At 47.0% G+C, this 18930-nt stretch overlaps 1 protein-coding gene across 1 annotated transcript in view; it reads right to left on the reverse strand.

Moving 5' to 3' along the window:
* LOC136309400 (uncharacterized) overlaps positions 1 to 18510 on the reverse strand; it is a 43121-nt gene extending 24611 nt beyond the window's left edge. The window contains exon 1 of the mRNA XM_066237556.1: positions 18389 to 18510. Coding sequence (XP_066093653.1) covers positions 18389 to 18510 — 122 coding nt within the window. The remainder of the gene's footprint in view (positions 1 to 18388) is intronic.
* Between the last annotated feature and the right edge of the window lie 420 nt (positions 18511 to 18930).

Raw genomic sequence — 18930 nt, forward strand, 5'->3', positions numbered from 1 at the left:
TTCTTTTCCACATGGGGAAAGGCAACAGGATATATGTTCTAAGCCTCGGCAACTTCTAAACTGTCCATCAGTCCTTTCATCCACACAAGTTCCCAAGGTCCCAGCATCTGCCAGGATGGACGGGAGAGTATCCTCCAAATCAAACAAGGTGAGGAAGGGCACTAGAGTCTTCCTCGGCCCCAACCTTCCAGAGAAAAAGGCCACCAAGAGGCAGCTTGGCTTGTGCCTTCTCACCACGAAGACTTCACCACATCCTGGAGAAAAACTCATCAGATTAGAGAGATTGGGGTGGGGAGTTACTTCCATGCCATTGTCCACCACATGCAGAAAAATGATCACCTTGTATGTTGCACATGGGTGATCAATTACCATGCCCGGGGCATTTCCTGGGTCTGCTGAGCACATGCATTTTCTTGTTTCTAATCTATTCCTTTAATTTGCACAACTTGAACCTACTGTCATCATTTTAAAGGAGGGGAGAGAGGAGGAAATGAGGAAGCAAGGGCAGAGAGAGCAGGAGAGAGGGAGGGAAAAGGAGCTTGATCCTGTCATTCCCCAGCTAGAAATTCCCCTTCATCTGTAGGACAATATGCCTACGCCCCTCATTCGAGCCTCCGACAGCCTGGCCCCAGAACGTGCCTGCACCTGTCTATGCTGGGTTTTCAAGGTGAAGTGTAATGACAATGATAATATAACAGTATTACCATTATCATCGGAGCTGGGCTGGTCTAAACCAAATACTAGAATATGCCTAACTGGCTTGAAGACTCACAGAAATCACATGCAGTTAGGTACTACTGTTATCACTACTTTCAGAAGCTAATAACTGGAAAACCTGGGATTTGAGTTCCAGCAATCTGACCCCACCTCCTCATGTTCCTAATCATTATGTTAAATGTTAAAGATTTTCTGCCTGACTTGTGGTGGCGCAGTGGATAAAGCGTCAACCTGGAATGCTGAGGTCACCGGTTCAAAACCCCGGGCTTGCCCAACCAAGGCATATACGAGAAAAAACCACTACAAGTTGCTACTTCCTGCTCCTCTCTCTCTCTCTCTCTCTCTCCCCCTCTCTCTCTTTCTCTCCTCTTTCTAAAATCAAGAAATAACTCCTGGGTCCTTTTGGGCCCTTCTCTGCCCTGTGTGCCTTACACAACTGGTAACAAAAGACCAGGTTTAGGAATGAGATTCCTTCCCCCAAATCATGACTGATTATCCTTTTCTCAGCTCCAAGTTAGAAGAAAGCTGGATAAAAAAATAATTGAGAGATACAGATAATCTCTGTTCCCAAGAACCCCTAGCATCTAACACAAGATTTCACAGACTAGTTGCTCAATATTTGTTGAATGAGCATGTTCTCAGATTCATGTTTAGTAAAGTGTTGTACACGACAGGGCAGACACATGCTGGATAAATCCTTGACTTTAGGCTCATCAAAGCCTCCCAGGAATTCAGAGAACTATTTATATCCCTGTTTTCAGATGAGGGCACTGGAGTTCAGAGCAAAAAGTGGCTTCTATCTTGCCTGGTGGTTGCGATAGTCCACAGCTTCACAACTGGAGGAAGGAAAGACTTGTGGGAAGCAGGAACTACTTAGGGAAGCCAGACTCTCGAGCAGAGTGAGCCTGGCTACCTTATACCCCACTCGGCTCAAATACTTTCCCCCATCGCCCAAATTTTTACTTCACTGCTGAAATTTGATTCCTTGAAAGGAAATATTGTAGCTTAAATAGAAACACCTCCAGGAGGTTTATGAGCCGTTGTAGTGATATACCTGCGAAATAAATGCCCTCAGTGCTTCAAGGCTTTAAAATAACCAATTTATTTCACCCGCCATGCTGTGGGTCAGAAGCTTGGGAAGGGCTTGTCTGAGGGGTTCTCACTTGGGATTTCTCGGTAAGTTGAAGTTTGGGGTTATAGAGAGATGTCAGCTGTGGCCACGTCATATGAAGTCCCAACTAGACTGGAAGTCCAAGATGGCTGATTCACACGGGGGCGGGGGGCAGTCAATGCTGGCTGTTGGTGTGAAGCTCAGCGGAGGTGCAAGCTGGATTTCCTATATGTGGTGTCCCCGGCATGTGGCCTCTGGACTTACGTGGACCTAGCTCTCCCCTGAGTGAGTGTCCCAAGAGAGCCAGGCAGAAGTCTGCACGGCCCTTTTGACCTACCTCAGAAGTCACCTAGCATCCCTTCCACTATATTCTTATATGGGGTGGGGAAAACGTGGGTTTACAGTTCTTCATATAGAAAATAGTAATTAATAAGAAAAATACAAGAAGAAACTGTGTCTCACATATTCACAATGGTAAACCTAATTTTGCCCCACCCTATCTACTCCAAACCAGATTCTAGAAGAGAAGGCCACCTCTCTACAGTGTGTCAAAGAATTGACAGCCATTTTTTTAATGCTACATGAGGATATCAATCAGTCACCAAAAGATAAATCTGAGTCAACCTGATTCGCTGTGGGGAAGCCAGTGTTCCCGCCATTGATGCTTTCCCCACTGTGTAACACACACGCTGCTCCACTCACCAAAGGCTGCACCTCTTTCCCCTCCCATAATCGGGGCTGGCCTTCTATCAACACAGCACACGGTGGCACGGCTCTCAGTAACTGGCTCAGCCTTTCAGAGGACCAGCTTCTGCTTCCCCTGAGGGAGGAAGTCAATCTGCAGGAAGCAGAAGCACTCAGAGTCCTTCATGTTGTGAGAAAGCCTGAGAGAGCCTTGTGAACAGGTCCTGTTCCCACAGAGGAAAACCAGAGAACCCATCTGGCCCTAGAAGCAGATCCCCACAAATGAGCCAGTGGAGCTGCCCGGCCGGCCCCTGACCACACAAGCCTTCCAGTCCACACCAGACATCAGGGAGCCCACACAAACCGTCAACTATCCCCATAGACCCTCCCCAAGTTCCTGGCCCAAAGACATGTGAGTAAATAAAATGACTGTTGTTTTAAGCCATTAAGTTTTCAGATTGCCTGACCAGGTGGTGGTGCAATGGATAGAGCATTAGACTGGGATGCAGAGGACCCAGGTTCGAGACCCCAAGGTTGCCAGCTTGAGCACAGGGCTCCTGGCTTGAGCAAGGGGTCACTCGCTCTGCTATAGCCCCCTGGTCAAGGCACATATGAGAATGCAATCGATGAACAACTAAGGTGCCACAATGAAGAACTGATGCTTCTCATCTCTCTCCCTTCCTGCCTGTCTGTCCCTATCTGTCCCTCTGTCCCTGTTTCTGTCTCTCTCTGTCTCAGTCACACACACAAAAAAAAGTTTTCATATAATTTATTGAGTAGCAACAGATAAATCAATCACTTTCTAACCACTTCCCGAGACTGCCACACTGTAGTTTCCGAGGGAAGAGCTGAAAGCACGGTGTCCGGAGGGCTGACCGGGGGCTGGGACTGTCACGTTCAACGGGTGAGGTCGCAGAAGAAAACTTAGGAGGAAGCCAAGGACATATCTACCTTGTAAAGTTTTTCTCCCAAAAGATAAGAGAATGGAAATTTTCTGCCTTCTTTAACTTCTCCTCCCTCCAGTGACCCTCCACCTAGGACACAGGGAGGTCAGAATATCGTGTATTAAATTAAAAGTTTAATTTATTTTATTTATACATATGAAATATTTTACACACACTGAAAGTAACATAAAATAATCCAACGCCCTTGCACTACCATCCAGCATTTAAATAGACTTTTTAGGAGCAGTTGAGAATCTTAATCAGTTTTCATATCATTGCTATTTATAGGAAAATATGTTCTATGTTCTAAAAACAACTATCAGAGGGACGAATTCCTAGGATACCCCTGGCAGTCAGCAGTAGCGTTAAACATTTGCCTTTCAAGGTCCTAGGCTTGGGAAGGCCCCAAAGCAAGGCCAGCAACTTCCATCTTCCATATCCATAGCCCCACCACCACCACCCAATGTCCAGAGTAGTTACACAAAGTCTCCCAGTGCAGAGCTTGCCTGGACTGCTTCTCAGTGAACCAGCTCACCCTGGACCATTAACCTCCCATCACCACTATTTCCAGCTTACCCATAAAATGTACTTGTCCTGATAATACATAGTCAACCAAGTTGATGGACACCCCAGACCTTTTACTAATGGCTAAGTATGCCACTTTCTCAAGGTTAGATGCTTGCAAGTTAATGGCTGCCACCTAGAAATAGTGCAGGGTAGCCCACAGCAGGAAGGTCATTACATCGGGATCTTCCCTCTCACTTCCACATCCACTCCCCATTCTTCTCTCCCTGGGAGGCTGGCCTATGTGGATCACATTGGGGGCTCCCTCATTTCTAGCTTTCTGTTGGGTTTGGTCAGTGCAGGAGCACCCACAGGGCATGAAGAAAAGGAAGGAGAATGCAGTCCAGGTATTTATCTTGTTGGTCCCCTACCTGTGGAGTCAGCACAGGCTGTCTCCAACCAAACCCTGAACTCCCATTAGAGAGCCAGTCTACACAGCTCTCTCTTTCCTGGGTTCCAGAACTGCTTCTAACCCTGTTTATTCATGCCTAGGAGAGGTAAGGGACCCTAATGTCCCTGCCTGGGGACTCTGCATGATGCCCTGTGAGTTCTCTTCATCCTGCCTACACCTTTGCACAGTTATATCAAAATCCCCTCAAACCATCTAATTTGAGCCTGCTATCCTATTTCGGCTAAGACTCTGACAACACGGGAGGGAACTGAGACCTCTGGCACCCCTCACATCTTGCCACCACCCCCCTCTCTCTTGGACAGATGACTCAGGCAGAAGCCACCAACAGCACAGGCAGAGGAGCCCTGTGCCCACACCCAGTAAGGGAGATCCATTCCAGAGGCCTCTTACAAACGCGTGTGCCCTGAGCCTTCCACCCTCAGCTATCCCAGGTCTAAGCATGGGACTGCAGGTGAAGCTGCTCCACCCTACTGCTCCCCCCAAGTGAAGTCACCCCTAATTCTGAACTGCTTTCTGAGGCTTTATGCTTCTTCATAAAAGGACAGGACATATTATAAACAAAATAGGCTTGCTAAATATAGTCTATTCAGCCTAGGGAAGGCTAAATTATTCATAACCAAACCAGGATATACAATGCACACTAAATTCATTTTTGATTTTGGTGTTTTTTCTGGGGCCTGTGTATTCAGCGCCTCTGCACTGATCTATAATGGACCCCGATGCTGCATTTGCTTAGGATGAAGAGCTCAGCATCGGGGCCAATTACCAAGCTGTGAATAACACTGGTCTCGCCCTCTGCAGGACAGCGGGGACCACAAGGTCATCGATTGTCCATCCTGCGCAGTGCGGATCTGGAGGCATGTGCGTCCGTGAAAGGACCATCGGCTCCCCACAGAGCCGCAGGATACACAAGCCTGAAGAAAGACGTCAGCGAGCCCGGGACAGCTCAGTATCTACTGTGCCATGAAAGACAAGATGGGACCGTGTGATGGCGACAGCTAAAGCCACTGAGCCATTGATATGAGTAATGCCCAGAAAACAACACACGAGTCCCCTCCAAACGGAGGTCTCATCTGGCTTGTGCATTTCAAATTACTTTCAATCCAAGCTCCCTTCACACAGAAGCTGCTGATTAGATTTTTTCTGTAGTATGAGATTCATTGTTAAAAATACAGATGTCTCTGAGACATTCTTCTTTTTCCTCCTAGTGTTTTCTAAACAAGACAAGGTAGAACATAAGATAAATCACAGATATCAGCTGTTCTCTTCTTTCTGAATGTCACTCCAGGAGCTAAAGATTTAGGTAACTGAACATGACCTAAACACTTTGTGGGCACCTCAGAATATTCCATGGAAAGGTGGGGGAGGGTATAGTGGAGCAAGCTATAGATAGATTACTAAATAATAATCAGCCAAGATATGGCGCGTTTCTGTCCTAAAAGTACGGAGAAGTCTGCCGTAAATAGATCATCTCACTACTAAAACGGATACAGATTTTATGAAGAGCAGTTAGGAAGAGGTTGTTTTTGGGGACAGAATGTGACATTCAGATTGAAATGGACAGCAAGGTTGGTAACGTTTCTGTTCCCAGGTACCCCACCGTTACTTACGGCCCTTGGAGGATGGGGTAATTTTTACTTCCTAGATGTAGTCACAGGTTGGATATCTTTAAAGGACAAACCTCATGTCCTTGATGTAAGTGATTTGAGCAGCACCCCTGGCCTTCTAGAACGTAAGGTGAGAGGGATGACACTGGATAGGTCACCTAGCGAGGGACAGTGAGCAACAGCAGAACTCAGCACACCTCGTCTCCCCCGACAGCCCAGCTGCTGCTCACAGCGCTGCCACAGGCCCGAACTTCAGGATGCTTCATCTTGCAAATTATTGCCTGGATTCCAAATCTTCCCATGTGAGAAGAGTGTGCTTTATCGATCAAAGAAAAGAGCCTGGGATGATAGATTCTGCAGGACTTCATGGAGCAATCAAGCTTCCTGGAAGCTGGTGAACATCCTGTTCCATTGTCTGAATCGCTGAATGTAGAACTCCTCGAAAATTTATGATCCCTGAAAATTCAAACCAGCAGAACAAGTTCCATCCAAAGACAAAGTGCCGGGGGCACTGGAGCGGGGGGGGGGGGGGGGGGGGGAGGCGGGGGGGGGGGGCCTGGGCTCAGACTCCAGTTTGCCTGCCTATCAGCTGGGGACCTCAGCAAGTCACTCACCCCCTCTGTAATGAGACAAGAATCAACACACAACTTGTCTATTTCCTGGGAAGGTTGCGAAGGAGCATAAGAAAGCGTCCTGTAAACAGTAAAGCAGTACAGCTCTGGGAGGTAACTACCATTTCACTTTGGGAGCCGCCACACCCCTGAGGCCATGACAGGCCCATGTGATTTTTCCTCACACCAGCGGTCCCAAGCATGGTCCCCATACCAGCATCACCTAGAAACTTGTTAAAAATGCAAATTATTAAGACCCAGACCCACTGGCTCAGGGAGAGGAGGAAGGTGGGGAAATTGATGTTTAACTGGCCCTCTCAATTATTCTGACACCCATCCACATGTGAGAGCCACCACTCAAAGGGATTCGCGCCTGTCTGATTGAAGTCCGTGTGTCTCCTCCCACGGTGGCTGAGACGGCCTGGCCAGCCCTCCAGGCTTTTTGCGGCCTGAGACAGAAGAGGGGATGAGAGAGGAAAGAGAAGAGGAGGGCCCATCCCCTGCCTGGCTCTGGGGGAGGGTCAAGCCAGATGGAAGCAGGAACAGCCTCCGCAGACAGTCTGCACGGGGTCAGAGAGCCCTGCTCTGGATGGGCGGTGTCTCGCTTGCTGAAACTGGCACCGCCCCAGGGGGCGGCAGAGGCTGGGGAGGGGATCAGCGACTCCCCAGGGATGGTTGTTGGATGTGAGAAGGCAGAGAGGAGGAGGAGCACGGCTGGGCGTGCTTGGGGGTGGGGGGCGGATGAGCACCCCCACCTGCTCCTGTAGGGCCCCTCCCAGCCCAGAGCTGTTTTCCCTCACTCAGTACAGACACGGGTTCTCTTCAATTAATAAACCGCATGGGCCCTTCCAAGTTCCATACTGTGCTTAATTCTCAGGCCTCCCCTAAACCTATCTCCCCCCTGCCCCTCGCCAACCACATCAGGCCTATAAATAGAGAAGCTTCAGGGAGAGGAGTGGCTGGAATTGCATGATTTATTAAGATGATTATATATTGTTTATATAATAATTACATACGTGATTATATAGCATTATAATCATGCCTATATTCTAGCTTTAGTAACCATAAAACATCATTTTTGCTTTTAAGGCTTTTATAGGGTGTTTTTTTTAAAGATTTTAATTATTTGTAATTTTATTTGAATGCACCCTGAGGTTTTAAAATAAAGAATGCTGCTCTAAAAATCTAATAGATAAAGAAATATTTGGTATCTGCTATAATTTCAAGAGATTTAGCCCAGTGTTAAAAGGTTTGGCTGTCCCAACGTGTGGTTGAGAAAGATACTATGGTTTAAAACCATCATTCATTTATTCATTCATTCAATCAGGAAAAAGGTACAGAGAACCCAACATATGCCGGGCCCTGAGCAAGGGACGGCTTGGGATATGCTTTTTCTGTACCGACAGGGAGGCGTCTGCGACGTGTTTCCAGAGCGCCCCTGAGCTCCAGAGCAGACCCCGTGACCAGCCCCTGCAGTCTGTATTATCTCAGCTCGCTGGGAGTAAGGGTGTTTGGTCATGGTAGATGGTGAGACCATGCTTGCTCCACGAGCACTGGATTGGTAATGGGTAATCTAACATAGGTCACCGAACACCACAGAAGGAAAAGTCAGACCAAAGGATTATCTCCTGGACCCCGGGCTGTGCAGGGACCGGAGCCCAGGAGTTCTAAAATGTGAGACCAGTGACCCCACCCAGGGGCTATCAGTGAACTCTCATTGCCTCTACTGAGCATGTTCTCCCTGTACATCCATCCCATTTCATGCCTACAGCCCCAACAGAGCTCCCGTCAGCCAGTCTAAGCCGTGAGCAAGGCACTGACGAAATGGAAGTGCCAACTGCGACGTCTTGATCGGGCCAGGATTCACCATGGCAATGCCAGTGTGCTCGCCCGTGAGCCTCCATGCCCACAGAACCTGACCGGCAGCTGGGACGCCTCTCCCCTCAGCCCAGAGAGCCAGACCTCTCCCCTCATCTAGGGTCTGCTCCCCACACTGCCCTTCTCATTCCTGATCAAACAGCTAAATCCTTTCAAAACTTTTCTGAGGGGATGACTTATTTCTTCATGTGCATTACAAAAACTTATTTTTTAAATCAAAGAACAATCTTTAGGGGAAGCAGCTTCCTCACCAGTGACCTGTGTGTGCACCTTACCCTTCGGAAGCACCTGTCTCGAAGCAAAGCCAGCCATGTGATGGGAAGGGGGCTGTGGAGCCCTCCTGCAGCCCGCCGGCAGCCCACCGTCAGTGGGGGGCCCAGACAGCCAGGGATGGAAGTGGTTCCTGGAGGGGTGGGAGGGAAGACATGCCTGAGACCAGCGGCAGTCAACCTGGTCCCTCCCACCCACTAGTGGGCGGTCGTTCCAGCTTTCATGGTGGGCGGTAGCAGAGCAACCAAAGTATAAAATAAAAAGATAGATTTAAATAGAAAGTTGTTTTATAAAGATTTATTCTGCCAAAGTTAGCAAAATAAAGTATTTGGTAAGTGATTATTATTATTATATGCTTTAACTTGCTGTTACTCTGCTTTATAAATTTTATAAAGTTACTTCCCTACACTATAAATCACCAATCCTGTTGAACCGGTGGGCAGTTAGAAAATTTTACTACTAACAGAGATACAAAAGTGGGCAGTAGGTATAAAAAGGTTGACTACCCTGCCTAAGACGTTCCTTCGAGAATCTAACCCAGGGTATGCAGAAAGTGCAGGACCTGCTGGGCACAGTGACCTGACAACACCTGGAATGACTTTAGTGACCCTGTGCCTTCCTCCCAGCACTCAGCAATGCCACCGTTAGCGCTTCTGCCCAAGACTTAAGAAGAATCCCCAGGAGGAGACAGTATTGTCACCCCAGGTTGAAGAAAGAACTAGGCACAGGTCGTAAAGGAGGGAAGTCCAGGGGAGAATACAGAATGACACTCAGGGCAGAGTGGGCCAACGTGCTAGGTGTCTCTCAGGGCCAGCACAGCGCTCCGGGCTGGGCACACGAGATCAGGTGCCAGTCCATTCTTTGGGATTCATTGGGCCCTCTCAGAGCCAGCTAATGGCCAATGTTGGCCTGACTTCTCCAGCACCCATGGTAGAAAACCAGCAGCCTATGCTAAATGACAAGGCCCCGACGGAGAGGTGAACAAACCCTACGGTTACCAATCAATCCACTAGTCACATGTTCAAACAGATGTGCAATAACAACCAAGGTCCCTGTTAGCTTCTTAAAAAGATCATCTACCAGTTCTTCACTGCCTGCATTGCCGAGCATTTGTTGTATAAACAAGGTTCTGTGGGAGCACAGAGCACAGAGGAACTAACCCTATGGAACTGTTGGTCAAGACATCAGCACAATGTAGACATAAAAGCCGGCTCTTCAAGGTTAGGTAGGAGTTTGCTATGCAGAAAAATGAGACAGGAATAGCACAGGCAAGGGATACAGTAGTTGTAAAGTCACAGGGCCAACAGGACACAGTAGAATCCAACTTTAAAGACTTCACTCGCTGTCCCAGGCCAGCTCAGGGAGTTGACCTACACTCAGAAACTCTTGACTTTTGTTGGTTTCCTTTGGCACGTGGCACAGCTGGAATGTATTTTTTCTCTTCTATACTGTCACTCACAAACATCAGATTTCACATTATTTTTTTTCTAATGTGGTATAAAAATAACCCCCAAAACTGATGTGCCCAGACCTCCCTATCAGCCCGTCTGTGAGCCAGTTTACACACAACGTGACTTTGACATTCCCACGAATGCCACTGTACACTTTCGATGTTGACAATCCTATGTCACCCTGGGTCTGAGATACTCTTCCAATTAAAACCTGGTTACACTCCTCTTTCCAAGTGCAAAATAATCCAATTAAAGTTAATGAAAGCAATCAGTCTGTAAGTCTCGGGGTGTTCTGCCCCATTTGTGAATACAAGTAATAATGGCCCTGACCTTGTGGAGGGAGAGGCAGCGCCATCATTCCCTGCGAGTGAGTCAGGTCCGAGCCAGCCAGGGACACCTGTGATTTAGGAAGGCACGCTGCATGGATTCCCCCACAAAGCTCAGGATGCCATTAAGCATTGCCTGGGAATCTGTCCTTTCAGGAGCTTCAGACTCGTTTGGCTGCCATATGGCTGGTGCTTAGCAGTGCCTCCCATTAAAGCCTGAGGTCCTGGGACACCCTGCACCTTTATTATCAAGAAGCTATTTATTGCATTACCCTTGACTTTCCACCTGGCTTCCATGCAGCAGCTCTTGATCCCAGAATACCACCATTAGGACAATGCATGGAATCAGCTCAAGGCTGCTGTCTGACTTGCTAGGACATCCTCCAGCAAGTGCTAATGAGATGGACATGCTGGGTGTCAGTGCAGAGGGCTAGCCTAGGACCCCGTCATCAACCAGACCCACATTTCCAGCCAGGGAAGCTATGAGGACACACCCTTCAGGTCCCAGACACCCATGTCATGAGGGCTACTTGTCACCATACATTCCCACTGGGGCAAGTCCTCCCCATGCCACTCCTTCAGCTCAAGTTCAGCTGAGAAAACCACTGTCCCATCTAAGCTGCACTTGTTCCTCAGGGTTCTGTATTTATTTCGAAGGTTGACTCACTCGACAGTCACATCTTGGCAGAATCATGGAATTTGACTTTAAAGCGATTGTCACATGATATCTGTTTCCTCAGATCACTGTTCTTATGTGAGAATCTGCCCCTGACCCTGTCTGACATCCATGCATGAGCCGTCCCTGTTCTCGGGACGCTTCAGCTCTGGCTAGGGAGGCAAAGCTGACACTTGTGAGCAGTTGGAAAACCGAACAAGGCAGTAAATAATTAAGTGCTACTCAATTACATAATTGATTAATTATAACTAATTGCTACTTAAATGAACTGCTCTAGTCCACATTGATCCTCCTCAGCTCTGACCTCCTACAGTGGCCACAATCTGAACCACTCACTCTAGCACTTACCCGTCATCCAGAACATTCCTCCTGTCCTGACATGGATGAGTGTCCCCTCCTATAATGGAGAGTCCCCAAGGGCAGGACCATGTCTTTTTAAGCCAAGGACAGAACTGGTTTCTTCCTCCTCTATCTTCCACAGCAGAATCAGCCCATTCAAAGAGTAAGGCTTTTTTTTCTTAATAAACAGTTGCTGATTAATATAAAAAATATGGACTGGTGTTTATATAACCAGTGTGCCCTAGCTATACATGCTTATGAGTATAAACTAGAGTCACACAATCATAATCAATTTACTTCATTATTTAGCGCACACACACACACACACACACACACACACAAACACCCCAGCATGCGCTTGAGAATGGCCCGTCCTGTGTTTTTCTACTCTGTCTTGTTAAGCCACCAAGATAGTGATTCTAGCCATACGTCACTGGCCACACGGGCCTGCTGGAACCTGTCCTGCGGCCACCACTCGTGATTGTCCATGCAAGCCCCTTCTTTCTCTTGTGAGCTGCTTGACGGGTAACGTGAAGGAAGGGGAACCCGAGGAGCTGCTCACCTTCAGGCACCCAGGCCCCCCGCTAGGCTTGAGCAACTGGAGGAGCCTTTACTCCTCACTGGGTCCCCATTACCTAGAAGGAACCCCTGCATCAGTCAGCGGGGGCTGCCATAACAAAATGCCATAAACTTGGCGGGCTTAAACACAGAAAGTGATATTCTCACAGTTCTGGAGGCTGGAAGCCCAAGATCAAGGTGTCAGCAGCTTTGTTTTCATTCTGAGGCCACTCCTCTTGGCTTGTAGAGGGCTGACTTCTTACTATGTGTTCACATGGTCTTATTTCTGTGTGTGCCTCTGTTTTAATCTCCTTTTCTAACAAGGACACTGGTCAGGTTAAATAAGAGCCTACCCATATGACCTCATTTCACCAAAATTAGCTCTTTAAAGGCCCCCCAAAATCACATTCTGACCTACTAGGAGTTAAGACTTCAACATACAAATTGTGTGGAAGAAACAGTTCAGTTCATAACACCTACAAATAGTCTAAGGGCTTAATAAGTGTTGTGCACTTGGTGACATGGAGAAATTACAGAAGATGGGTGCAGAGAAATACAGGAGGACTGCTAACCAGGTGTGGACAGAACAGGGGGAGGGCAAATCGGTTGGAAGAGTCTTTCCCAGCCCTGGCCCTTCCTACTCTGTTACATCCTTTCTTTCTCCCTGGAAGGAGCGTCCTTTTAAGGACAATTTTCTTTATTTCCATACAGAGAGACAAGACACTGGTAAACACGTAGAGAGCAATGCAGGGATGTGACACAGAAGTGACCGTGAATGTGAGAGGTGCCGTGTCCTTGCGCAGGCCTTGGGGCCGTGGCCCGGCTCTCTGGGGACAGAAAACAGGAGACAGAGCCCAGGCCACGGCTGTCTGTGGGATGCTGGGAAACTCTAACTCAGCACTGAAATGAAGACCTTGTAAATAAACAACCCCAAAAAGGGAGACAAAGCGCAGGAACCGGGCCTTTCGCTTTTCATGTTCAGCACAATCGTTACTGTTGTCGAACAGGAGCCGCGCTCCCAGCGGCAGAGCAGCGGGTAATTACGGTGGGGCCGAGAGAGCGCTCGGGGTCAGCAAAACAAAGCGGAGGAAATTGCCTGCACAGATTGGCTCGAATATCAGGTTCAACGAAGAAGAAAACACAATTTGTTCATTTGGAAAATGACTCCAGTGACGTGAACGCCCTACACACTGCTGGAATTCAGGGGAACCAGGACAACAGCCCCCAGGGGAGGCCCCTCCTGGGGAAAAGAGACAATTTGCTGCTTTTAGATCCAGAAACAATTTTGTGGGTCAAGCAAGTGGACAGCAGAAGAGACCCTCTGCCGCACTGGTGAGTTTAGGTAGTTATGACCCGCAAGTCAGCAGGGCTCCACGGGGCCCTGAGCTGCTTTTCTAGACGAAGGTTCTGACAATGCCTGGCCGGAGCTCCCTAAGCAGACAGCAGTGCACAGGGACTTTCAGGACACAGGGACCTTTGAGGCAGAGCTGTGGCTGTCCCCAGAGGGTCTCCTTTCCACCAGCAAAGTGGGGAGCCAGCTCACAGGTACATCTGCATTCACCAACTGCTCAGGGCCTTACTGGGAGTTCCTTTCTCCTCTGCAGACTGGGACACGGTATGCCTGTAGTGACCTGGTACAGAGGAGACAGAGAGAGGCTTGGATGCAGTGAACCAGTCAAACGAGGTGGCTTCTAGTTGGAGGAGCGCCCACCTAATTTGCCCAGGATGGTCCAGGTTTATGCCGATGGTCCCAGTATAACCATTAACATGCAAGTGGCCCCATTTGAATGCCAAATTAAACAGATACCCTTTGGAATATTAGAGGACTGATTCCCCCCTCCCACCCTCATGCCTCTTAGCCACAGCACTCCTGATGAGTCTGAGCACCACCTGGCTCAGGCACTGCAGATCCGGGCCTCTGCACAGCGCCCTGGGACCTCCTGTTAGGAGTTACACATACTGGACAGGGCCAACTAGAAAACAGCACAGTGTGAGACATCACTCGGCTCCAGGCTGCTTTCTGACCAATGGCCCATGCTCAGCACATCCTGCCATCACCTCCAAGATCTGTGAGCCTCGGAGTTCCCCATCCGGGCCTACCCAGCGATGAGCCCCCACGACCCTCTCCTCAGGCTCCCAAGTACCTTGGCAATTAAACCCCATCCTCAAACAAAATCCAGACAGGTCTCTACCATTATCCCTAGCCTGGGCGGAGACCTCACAGACCCAGCCAACATAGGATTAGGGTTCTTGTCATGGCTGGGCAATGAGCAGGAAATAAGAGATGGTTTTGTGCATGAAGTGACCTAGGCTAGAACCTGAGAAATAGAAGTGTCAGCTCTGTGAGAGGGATGAGGGGCGTAGCAGGAAGAGGGGCTTGCTGGCTCCGCTGTGGGGAAGCGAGGGGACTGCCCTGAGCCTGGGCCGGAGGGAGCACCAGGACAGGGAGCTGAGGCTGGGCCCTGACCACATCCCTGGGGTGCCAGTCAGCTCCTGCAGACCCTGCTGCCTTAGTTCTTCCATCTAACGACACTGTCTGGCATTTAACTGACTCTTAAACATAATGCCATTTTTGTGGACAAAGTTTAGTTGTTGCTAATTAAGTCACTGAAGATGGAAATAAAGAGCAAACATAAGCATTAAACTGCTCACAATCATTCGGGGAAGCAGAATGGCTTTGTCATTGTTTAAACATACACACACACACACACACACACACACACACACACAAAACATGGGACCTGCTTCCTGACTCCTCCAGGAGTTTCCAGCCAGGCTGAGCAATTAATGAGTGAGTGGGCTCAGCAGAGCCCAGGGAGGCCCAGCCTATCTGCTCCCAGCATCCTTTGCTCACTGACATGACCTCATAGTTTCCACAGCTTTCTGTGTGCACAGGAACCATTTCTGTGCTTTGGCCTTTAAAATTCCAATTTTTATTCTAAACGTAGTTGTGTTTGTGAAAGGTGCTCAGCAGCAGTGAGGATGAAGTTAGCTGAAGATGGTGTTACCTGAGACCACCTGGAGAAAGCACTAAAAAGTGGGTAATACCTACCCTTTTACAAACAGAAAGAAAACAGAAAAGATTTTTTTAATCCCAGCAGCTATTTAAAAGATAAACAGTAAATACAAGTGGAATTATACCAACTAACCATATTACCAGCAGTCAACTGCTGTAGAATAAACATTCTTATTTCCAGGGCATTCTAATATATTCAAAGACATGGAAAATGGCACCAGAAGAATTTATCACTGACATTTGCTAAATTAGATATTCCCGAGGTTCACCTATATGGATGACAACATTTTTAGCACTTCAAGGTCCTTGCAACAAAAAGTCTCTAAGAATTCAGGACGTTATTCTTATCATCAACACTTTAAAAATGACTGTGATTGTTACAGCAGTTTTAAAATCAAAGAGACCTAAAAAGAAGGGGAAAATTATATGTGTACTCTATATTTCAATTTTTATACATGAGATTCAAAACATAATATTGTGATGTTTATTTCAGATAAATTTGTTTTTACCAAAGACATTTTTTTTTCTGAGCCAAAGTCAAAGCAAAGCTTAGCGAAGATACTCCAGCCAGATAATACCCATCAACAACTCGCCAATTAACCAGGGCATCGTGTTTGACAATTCAGTTCTCAACCTGTTCAACCATGTGTGCTATTTTGGCTGCTGTCCTAATTAATGACTAATCTATAAGATGGGATAAATACACATACCTCTTACATGCCCCATACATAATTATAAGGATTGAATCCGGTCAAACATGGTACCTGGCATGCTTAGTGCTTGGTAAATGTTTAAATTTTGTGTTCCTCTTTATTTTCCTCTGACATTCTGTAAACACTTACGACCTTTACCCTCGTGTTTCCAGGGCAATTTAGAAATAAATAAGAACAAAATACAAAGATCCTAATGTGGAGATTCTCCAGAATCCACTCAAGGGAATCAGAGGTTTTGGCGATCAGTTTGAGGGTCGTTGGCCGAGATGCCCATTCTACAGTGGCTCCAGGCCATGGCTCACTATCACAGGGGTCCATCTCTACCTCAGAGGACTATCAGATAGAAGTCTAGAAATATATGAATTGCTAATGTTTTTAAACTCTTTTACTAAAAATATATTTGTACTCCTGCATCATTTTTGTTTCTTTTCCTACTTAAAATTCCCAATATTCCACTTTGAGAAAATTCTCAAAATTACAGTGGGCATCTTCAGTATCCCCCCAGCATCAGATCTGGGCTTCCTGGTCATCTGGTCCCAATCTTTCTCTCCCACCCCGCCTTTAATGACCTATCCGCTGAAATTATCCTTCTACTAAGTTTGTTTACTAGAAACTATGTAATATGCTTTTCTGAAATCACCAGAAACCTCCAGAATTCACAAATAATGAATTCCTTAGGTCAAAGACCACAGCTTGCATTTGTTCAAAATCCTCTATAAACACTGTCATAGTTAGTTCTCAACTCATAATCTTTGAATGGAACTTAATCTTTTTTTTTTTTATTTATTGCTGCCAACAGATAGTAACAGTGCTACAGTTTGGAGTCTAGATATTAAGCGTTGATGTCTGAGAGAGGAACCTCACCCAGATCGTCTCAGGACCGGCCATGCGGGCCCTTCCCAGTGCCCTCTGCCCAGGCATGAGCGTGGGGCAGGGCACGTGGAGTTCCAGCCAGCGATGCAACCCTCTAATGGGCAAAACCGGTTATTAAGAAGGGTTCACTGAACTTTGTGAACCTACTATATAGCTTAAATAAAAATTTTAACCTTTCTCTTGAAGGTTTTTCCCCCAATTTTATTATATTTCTACTTAGTCTATATATTTGTATACACATATATACACACCAACTGATATTATCTAACACCTATGGACACATGGAACCAGCTCACGTACAACTTTACTTTGCATAACAGTAAACATAAAGCACAGACATGGCCTTAGAATGACATACAGTGAAGTGTGTCACACTGCAGCTATATGCATCAAAGATCCAGTCCGCTACTGTAGCAGGACACGAGGGAATGTGACTCATCCATTACTGTTCTGATCTGTGGGTAATTCCTAACCACAATTTAAGTTTAACCAACCCCATAACTTCTTTAAATTTTTTCAGCAGAGGGCCCACCATGTATAAAAACAAAGTAATTCATCCTGGTTTTTCTCCCCCAGGGGATCTCTTTATGTGAGCAGATATGATATGCTCAGACCCATGAAATGTACTAGAATTCGTTTCCCATAATCATTTTATGGGTTGAGGCCACACTTCTTCCCCACAGAACCTGGGCCCTAGCTATGTTTACCACATCAGTTCTTGTCTTTGACCTCTTCATCTCCAAGCTGCAATATCAGTCCACCAGCCAACCAGGCAGGGAATGTGACATTATCAGTGTGTTGTGGGGATTCACCCCAGAGCATATCTTTTATAACTTTCTCTATAAACCAGACCTTCCAATAAAAAAGAAACCAAACATCTCATATTCCTCCCCACCCAATACTTACCCTTGGTTTTCAACTCTAAGTTGGGGCTTTTAAGGAAAAGCACGTGTGACTCACTGATGAAAAATCAGACCAGGGAAACCAGGAACCTCAGTTAGGTTCTTGTGAGCCACAAACGTCACACCTAGAAGAAGTGCCTTTGGAGCTCACCTTAGCTCCCTCATTTTGCAAACGAGGACACTGAGGCACAAGCATTTCAAGGACTCACCAAGAGGCGCACTCAGTGAGTACTTCCGGTGTCAGCCCCGCCCTCTGGACACTTCACCCTGGGTTCTTCCACCTACTCCAATGCCAACCACCCGCGTAATCAATATGCACTCAAAGCTCTAATGTGCCAAAGTGATTTTTCCACACTGGGTCTGTTATCTGCTTTGCCCAATTAATTTCCCACCTCCCTTGATGAGTAGACACATGTTGGAATTCTATGGTGTTAACTGTTTTATAAAGTAATGCTTTTGTGCAATCCTTCTAAAAGGTGCCGGCAAAGAAAATAACCCCGAGTCACATTCCACATCTTCTTGAACACTTTCACTGACATTCTCTCATTTGATCAGGTAAATAAACAAAGCGTCTCTTTATTTAGGGAAAGGCGAATAAAAAAGGCACAGAAAGCGGAATCACAGAAGAGTCCATCAGGAAAAAATAAAAGAGAGATTCAAAGGTATGAGTGGGAGTAAATGAACACATGCTTTTCCTTTTTGGAGCTGGGGAGCTAAACAGCCTCCCATCCCTTACCCGGCACCATCTCCCTTTGGAGGAGCTGAAGACTGAGACTCTGTCTGAAGAAGAAACCCCCGACCTCTCCTCCGGAGCTCGGACCCGTCGGAGTTCCCAGGCCAGAGCCTGCAAACTCCCATGCTCCAGGGTCTGGCCTCAGCAAGGGTCTGTGTTTAGGCAGCAAGCGGAGATTCTTATCACAGAGGCTGGAATCCAAGGAGATGTCTGTCCTGTCCAGAAATGAATCTAACCAGATGGACTAGTCACTCTCTCAGGGCTGGCTGCAGCTCATGGGTCTGAAGGTCAAAGTATTTTTGTTGTTGTTGTTGTTCATGATGAAACATACTTATAATGTCATGGGAAGTGATGAGACACAAAATCCTACTAACTAATCACATTAAGCTTACATTTCTCCATAATCTCTAGTCCTCCTTACACACACACACACACACACACACACACACTTTTACATCCATAGAGGATACACAGAAAATTGTGTATCCTTGTTAGTCATGGTGTTATTATCTGCTTTGTATTTTTCCAAGTTTCTACAGTTTCCA

This window comes from Saccopteryx bilineata, chromosome 6, assembly GCF_036850765.1.
Source record: "Saccopteryx bilineata isolate mSacBil1 chromosome 6, mSacBil1_pri_phased_curated, whole genome shotgun sequence".
Lineage (NCBI taxonomy): Eukaryota > Metazoa > Chordata > Mammalia > Chiroptera > Emballonuridae > Saccopteryx > Saccopteryx bilineata.